The sequence below is a fragment of the Lucilia cuprina genome, chromosome 5, assembly GCF_022045245.1.
Source record: "Lucilia cuprina isolate Lc7/37 chromosome 5, ASM2204524v1, whole genome shotgun sequence".
In the NCBI taxonomy this organism is placed as follows: domain Eukaryota; kingdom Metazoa; phylum Arthropoda; class Insecta; order Diptera; family Calliphoridae; genus Lucilia; species Lucilia cuprina.
In genome coordinates, this window is record NC_060953.1 from 42,095,786 (window position 1) to 42,102,737 (window position 6,952).

The 6,952-nt window shown below is 32.6% G+C and overlaps 3 protein-coding genes across 3 annotated transcripts; 2 read left to right on the forward strand and 1 right to left on the reverse strand.

The window, feature by feature from the left end:
* Positions 1-160: 160 nt before the first annotated feature.
* Positions 161-1,643, forward strand: LOC111682124 (thioredoxin-like protein 1). The gene is made up of 5 exons (XM_023444034.2): positions 161-389; positions 463-619; positions 677-790; positions 848-1,131; positions 1,196-1,643. Exons 1-5 carry the CDS (start codon positions 295-297, stop codon positions 1,407-1,409), a joined length of 864 nt encoding a protein of 287 aa, XP_023299802.1. The 5' UTR covers positions 161-294; the 3' UTR covers positions 1,410-1,643.
* On the reverse strand, positions 1,545-3,435 carry LOC111682123 (bifunctional coenzyme A synthase). Its single transcript, XM_023444033.2, has 3 exons — positions 2,802-3,435; positions 2,349-2,695; positions 1,545-2,293 (listed from the first exon to the last, which is right to left on the reverse strand). Exons 1-3 carry the CDS (start codon positions 3,343-3,345, stop codon positions 1,634-1,636), a joined length of 1,551 nt encoding a protein of 516 aa, XP_023299801.2. The 5' UTR covers positions 3,346-3,435; the 3' UTR covers positions 1,545-1,633.
* Positions 3,436-3,808: 373 nt separating this feature from the next.
* On the forward strand, positions 3,809-6,085 carry LOC111682112 (peroxisome biogenesis factor 10). The gene is made up of 2 exons (XM_023444021.2): positions 3,809-4,204; positions 5,275-6,085. Exons 1-2 carry the CDS (start codon positions 3,932-3,934, stop codon positions 5,902-5,904), a joined length of 903 nt encoding a protein of 300 aa, XP_023299789.2. The 5' UTR covers positions 3,809-3,931; the 3' UTR covers positions 5,905-6,085.
* Positions 6,086-6,952: the final 867 nt, after the last annotated feature.

A 6,952-nucleotide genomic window follows, 5' to 3' on the forward strand; every position in this document is an offset into this window, starting at 1 on the left:
GGAAAATATTTGCTTTATAGATACCACTTTTTAATTAATCACTGATTCATTTTTTATTTAATATTGTTTAACATTTAAAAACATTTATGAAAACTTATGCGGCTTAAAGAAAATTTTAAGCCGCCGCCAAAATTTTTATTCAGCCGTTAATGTTTGTCGGCGCAGGTTTTTCGTGGAATTGCTTGTCATTCTTTTTTGAGTTAATTATTGCGAGAAAAGGCAAGAATTATTTATTGCAAATTTTAACAAAGAAAAGTCACTGATTTTAGAAAATATTTAGTTAATAAATAAAAAATGTCTGTACGCGTTATCAATGATGAAGCCCATTTCCAAACTGAACTGGCTGCTGCTGGTATACGTTTGGTGGTGGTCGATTTTACAGCCACTTGGTAAGTAATATCCGGAACGTTCCTACAAACACATACAAAGTTTTATACACATTTACTGTTTTTTTATTTACAGGTGTGGACCTTGCCAACGCATAGCTCCACAGTTTGAATTGTTGCCTGCTAAATATCCTAAAGCCATATTCCTAAAAGTAGATGTTGATAAATGCCAGGATACTGCCTCCAGTCAAGGAGTTTCGGCTATGCCTACATTCATTTTCTATAGAAATAGGGTACGTGATAACGTAATTGTTTCGAATCAATGAATATAAATTTTAATTGAATTGTAGACTAAAATTGATCGTATACAAGGAGCCGATATTAATGCCTTAGAAGCTAAAGTTCAAGAACACATAGGTACCAGTGGTGGCGATGAAACCTTTGAAGATTATGGTCAAGGATTGGTAACTATAACATAATAACTTTATTTTAAGCAACAAATAATAGAGTTTTAATTGCAGATGGAAATAAATACTTTCATTTCGAAACAAGAATGTGAATGCCTCAATGAAGCAGATGATCATCCCATGTCTCATTGTTTGACCTCAAATGGTGGTTTCTTACAATCGGATTGTGATGAACAATTGATTTTATCTATAACTTTCAATCAACTGGTCAAAATACACTCATTAAAGTTTAAAGCTCCTCCACAACTGGGACCAAAGGAAATAAAAATTTTCATTAATCAGCCCAGAACTATTGATTTCGACCAAGCCGAGTCCATGACAAGTGTTCAAGACTTGACGTAAGCATAACGCACTACAATGAATTTGCAAGTAATTTATGTTTATGTTTTCTTATATTTATAGTTTGGAAGCCAAGGATTTGGACAAGGGCACACCAGTACCATTGCGTTTTGTTAAATTCCAAAGTGTACAAAATATACAGATTTATATAAGAAACAATCAATCGGGTGGTGAGGTAACCCAACTGGATTATTTGGGTTTTATTGGTTCTCCCATAATGACCACAAAAATGACTGATTTTAAGCGTGTTGCTGGCAAAAAAGGCGAAAGTCATTAAATTCTTAACAACTCTCTTTAAATCAGACACAAATCATATTGATAATAACAGCAAATATAATTTATAATAATAAATAAAACAAGAAATTAATAACAAAATTTTTTAGTATAATTAACTATGAAATATGTTTTAAAATGCTTTTAACTTTTTAGTTTATTGCCAAGAAATCAATTCTACTTTTTACTATGTATTAGACTAATTAAAATTTACAATTAATAAACATTTCATAAACTACTTGTTTGTAGTTTTCTATTTTGCAATTCTTGCTTTAACATATTCCAAGCTTTTTCGGCTTGTTTTAAAGTAAAATCACTATCCCATAAGGAACAAAAAATCACATGTGATTTAGCTACCATTTCGTCATTACTTATTTGACTCGCTAATCTACGTTTAGCCTCTTCCTCTGTTAAACCATTACGTTCTATTACACGTTTGACGGCCTCTTCGGGCGGCACAATCATAGACCATACTTCATGCACTTCTTGATCCCAGCCGGCTTTTAGCAAAACAGCTGCTTCCAATATCACAACTTGTGGAGGATTCTCTTTTTCGCTTAATGCTTTTAAACGTCTTTTAACTTCCGCCATTAATTCGGGCCAAACAATATTATTAAGTTTTTCCAATTCCGAGGGTTTGGCAAAAACTAGTGGTCCCAGTTTGCTACGATCTATACGACCATTATTGTCTACAATGTCTTGACCAAAGTATTCCACCACCCGCGTATAGCACACCTGTCCCGGTTCATAAATTTCATGAGCAATTTTATCACAATCCATGACGTAAGCCCCCATATTAGCAAAACGTTGAGCCATTTTACTCTTGCCCGAAGCTATACCGCCTGTAAGACCCACTATATAAGGTTCTGCTGGCAAATGTGGTTTAGGCTAAACAAAAAAAGGGAATTTGAAATAATTTATTTAACATAAATCTAACACCAACCTCTGGTTGTCTCCAACGTGTTCCTAAAATATCGATTCTTGTATTACTCGAGCTAACTTTATGCTCTTTGGGTCCTCCCTTGTCTGTAGCTTCTACCAGATCTATACAGAATATATCGAGTGTATTGAGTTTATTTGCCTCTCGCACCTCATTGACTTTTTGTCCACCACGCAATGTTTCGGCACTAACGACTATCATATCCATATTAGGATCACTTTTTGTTGGACCAAAAGGATCATCTATGGGTACTACCTCATACTCTAAGGTTGCATCAATTTCATTTAAAAATTTTTGTAATTCATATATGCGTTGATCAACCGGTAAAATCAATTCATTTAGAGTTTTTGCTGTAAGAGATAATAGGATTTTTTTTAGAAGTTTAAAAAGTCTATAGTATAATCTAAAATCTATATGCAAAAATATGAAATAATTTAGTATATTCTACGTACTTACATTTAGTTAATTGTGATGTAGTAACACCCACTACCAAACGACAACAAGCCCTTACAACGGCTTGCGTTAGAAATATTTTATGGCCCAAATGTATACGATCAAAGGTACCACCTAAAACAACATTATTATACATTTTTATTTTATCCTCTTGTTCTAGCTGTTGATAATCTGTCAAGTCATTGCAGCTTTCATCGGCTAAGTAAATCGTAGGTTTTTCTATTTTCAACTCTTGACGTAACTTTTCACAAACCTCTGGATGATGAGCATCGGAAAATATCATATCAATTCGACGTAAATTTAAATTCTCAAATGTTCCTTTTTGTTTTAAAGGTGTTACCAGAATGTTCATATCCACTTTGTTATTGAAATGAACACTACTGTCAACATATAGTTGTGATATTAGGCGACCCCAGGAAGGTATTGGAGCTCTTGTTACTGGCACATTTAGATGCACATAGACGGAATGTACGTATTTTTCAATCGAATGTAAGGTTTGAGCAAATTTCTTGACATTGGAAACAACCAAAAGACCGGTGGAAGCCATTTTTTGGTGGAAGTTATTAAAACAAACAAAAATTCTTTTAGAAAGTCAAAGAAAAACAGACGAACTTTGTACAAAAAAAACTACTGATAACAGTGATAATAGTGAAGGCACTTATAAACAAGTGTCATTTATTTAAGTGCAGCTTGTCAGGGGTGATAACTGAACACTAGTTTTAATTGGAACAGTATTTAGATCAAAGTATTATTTGATTTAGAATTATTACAAAAATACTAAATATTAATTTTCTTGCAACAAGTAAAGATTTTGATTCAAAATTATTACTTTCAAGATTTTCATGAATATCTCTAAATTTTAAAACTATTTTCTTCTTCCAATATAGGGTTAATTTTACTAAAGTGTTCCGTCAATATAATAATACAATTTTACCCATTTTTCCCTACTTATACATACCCACTGTTATAACAGCTGTTCTGTTATCTTTTGTTATCATATTTTTCACTATTTACCTACTACATACTTAATTGTTTTATTTGTACTTTGTTCACGTACTTTACCGGAGAAATATTAAAAAAATGTAATATTTATTTCATTAACCATTCCTTTTAGTTAATTACATTTTAATGCAATGAATTTCCGCAATGCAAAAGCCCGACAACCGGAAATAGTACGTTCCGTACAGAAAGATGCCCGTTATACAAATGAGTTAGCCGAAGATTTATCCGATTTATTAAGGCTTACCGGAGCCAGAAATTGGATAAAATATAATCAAATGTGTAAACTTATAGCTGAAATATGCTATCATGGTTTTGCTTCCGTTAATAGTTTACAAACATTGGGAGAAGAGTATACGGGTATAATACAAGTGGATTCCCAATATAAACACATTCCCTCGAGACTGGTGAGAAATAATTGTAGAGATTATATTATGTACATATATAGTTAAGTCTATTGTCTTGGTTATATTTATATAGTGCGCATAGTCTAGTCTATAATTTAGTCTCTAGCTTATAGTCTTTAGTTTATTTTATAGTCTTGCCATTAGTGTAGTCAATATTCTAGCTTATAGCAAAGTTTATAGTCTAGTCTATAGTTTAGTCTACAGTCTAGTCTATAGTCTGGTCTAAAATGTAGTTTATAGTCTAGTCAATATAGACTAGACTATAATCTAGTCTATCGTTTAGTCTATAATTTAGTCTTTAGTTTATTTTATATTCTAGTCTTCAGTGTAGTCAATATTATAGTCTATAGATAAGTCTAAAGTCTACCCTATAGTTTAGTCTACAGTCTAGCATATAGTTTAGTCTACAATCTAGTCTATAATCTAGTCTATAGTCTAGTCAATATAATAGTCTATAGATAAGTCTAAAGTCTAGCCTATAGTTTAGTCTACAGTCTAGCATATAGTTTAGTCTACAATCTAGTCTATAATCTAGTCTATAGTCTAGTCAATAGTCTAGTCAATAGTCTAGTCTGTAATCTAGTCTATCGTCTATGTTGTTGTTGTAGCAGCGACACATGTAAAGTCGGTGTGGCTGGGTCAACAATTCTTCGTTGCTAAGAACCGATTACGAAGAACCGATTGGGAACGCATCTATCGTCTATAGTATATTCTAGTTTATAGCCAAGTTTATAGTCTAGTCTATAGTCTAGTCTACAGTTTAGTCTATAGTCTAGTCTATAGTCTAGTCAATAATCTAGTCTACAATCTAGTCTATCGTCTAGTCTATAATCTAGTATATCGTCTAGTCTATATTCTAATCTATAGTCTAATCTTTATAATCTATAATGTTGTATATAGTTTAGTATACAGTCTACTCTACCATATAGTCCACTTTAGCATATGTATACTGTGTAGTTTATAGTCTAGTCGCTTTCTAGTCTATAATGCTAAAGAGAAATTTTTCATTAGTGATTTCAATTATAATATCTTAACAAAAATATTTTTATTCTCCTATTGTTTATTTACAGCTTCAACTCACCGCTATTATACTAGAATTCGGTGGCGATGCCTTATATTTGAAAATACTTCAAAAACTGGAAAAATATATAGACGATCATGAGGAAATAGTGCCTGAGGCTAAAAAGAAACTAAAATCCATTATCTACTTTATGCGTTGTTCACCCACCTACCTAAAGGCCTTACACAAATCATTATTTTACTTACGTTCCGATAAATATCAACTATCCAAACGTACTACAGGCATTAATTATGTCCTTATCAGACATTGGTTACAACCGGAATTTTCCCTATACGGTTATAAAATCTTGGGCGTTGTAACTTTCTTACAAGTTAGCTTTTCTTTATTAATATCCGCATTCGATACATGGAAGGAGCACAAAAGAAAACGTTATGAAATAGAAAAGACCACAAAACGTTTCGTACAAAAAGAGAAATTCTCGAGACAAAAAGATAAACAACAAAATGTTCCACAATGTATATTGTGTTTGGAGCCTCGAATGAATACGAGTCTGACACCTTGTGGTCATTTGTTTTGTTGGAATTGTATTTTGGATTGGTTGGATGAACGTGACGAATGTCCTTTGTGTCGTGAACCCTTGAAAAAGTCTCAAGTTGTGCAGTTGCAAAATTATATATAAAAAAGTGTTGGGTGTGAAGTGTTTATTCACGCATTTCAGGTTTGGGTTAATAGTATTTTCTTTTTTTTTTTTTTTGTAATTTGATTTAAGAAATTTATTTATATTTAGTTTAAAAAAAATTATAAATAATATTTTAATAAAGAACAAGTAAGAGTGCTATATTCGGCTATGCCGAATCTTATATACCCTTCACCATAGTGTATTTTTAACATATTAGTTTTATAATTTTTAAATTTTGCCCGAAAATATTATTATTGAACCAAAAGCAAAACAAAAGAAACAACAACAACGCTAAACAAAAAAAAAACAAAATACGCAAGGCAATTAAACCAACAGACATCTAAACATACAAAACGAAATGAACAACACAGTACAATCGGTTCTTCGCACCGGAACGACTAGGAGTTCATCGAACAACGACCAAGGATTGTCAACCCAGCCACACCGACTTTACGCGTGTCGCTGCTACAACAACAACACAATAGAACCAACAAAACAATAACAATATACATAACTCACCCAGCAGTTCGACAAAGAGTCAATGCATATGAAAAAGACAGTAATTTCCACTAATAGTTAACCACCTGGATGATCGTAATACGTATGTTTTGGGTCATTCGTCACGAATGTACCCTTTGTAATCGAGAATGAAGACAGTCATCACTTTAGTGGAGACAGTCGTCTCTTTACTGTCCTCAAGTAACCTAGAGATTATACTCTTGAAAGTAGTATTTTTTTGTATTTCCGAAAGTAGGTATTTTACATCTTTTGGAGAAATGGTTATTACTTTCTACTAATATGCCACCATCTGATTTACTCAAATTTATATCTTTCGGGTCAATCGTCACATTATTGCCCCATAATATTCTAGAGAGCAGACAGTTGAAATTTTTAAATTTTAGTTCCTTTTATATCTTACCACCTGGCTGACTCCAATTCGTAAGTTTTTGGTCTTTCATAACAGATAAACTCTTTGTAAACGAGAATAAAGACAGTCGTCACTTTAGTGTCCCCTTTGTAAGTGAGAGCGGAGGCAATCGTCTCTTTA

What these genes read in the sequence shown, in the direction of transcription:
- LOC111682124 (XM_023444034.2), top strand. Translation starts at nt 295, where the DNA reads ATGTCTGTACGCGTTATCAATGATGAAGCCCATTTCCAAACTGAACTG. An exon ending in TCATTTTCTATAGAAATAGG is followed by an intron (nt 620 to 676) that starts GTACGTGATAAC and finishes ATTGAATTGTAG; the next exon opens with ACTAAAATTGATCGTATACA. An exon ending in ACAAGTGTTCAAGACTTGAC is followed by an intron (nt 1,132 to 1,195) that starts GTAAGCATAACG and finishes TTATATTTATAG; the next exon opens with TTTGGAAGCCAAGGATTTGG.
- LOC111682123 (XM_023444033.2), bottom strand. Translation starts at nt 3,345, where the DNA reads ATGGCTTCCACCGGTCTTTTGGTTGTTTCCAATGTCAAGAAATTTGCT. An exon ending in TACATCACAATTAACTAAAT is followed by an intron (nt 2,696 to 2,801) that starts GTAAGTACGTAG and finishes TATCTCTTACAG; the next exon opens with CAAAAACTCTAAATGAATTG. An exon ending in CACGTTGGAGACAACCAGAG is followed by an intron (nt 2,294 to 2,348) that starts GTTGGTGTTAGA and finishes TTTTTTGTTTAG; the next exon opens with CCTAAACCACATTTGCCAGC.
- LOC111682112 (XM_023444021.2), top strand. Translation starts at nt 3,932, where the DNA reads ATGAATTTCCGCAATGCAAAAGCCCGACAACCGGAAATAGTACGTTCC. An exon ending in AACACATTCCCTCGAGACTG is followed by an intron (nt 4,205 to 5,274) that starts GTGAGAAATAAT and finishes GTTTATTTACAG; the next exon opens with CTTCAACTCACCGCTATTAT.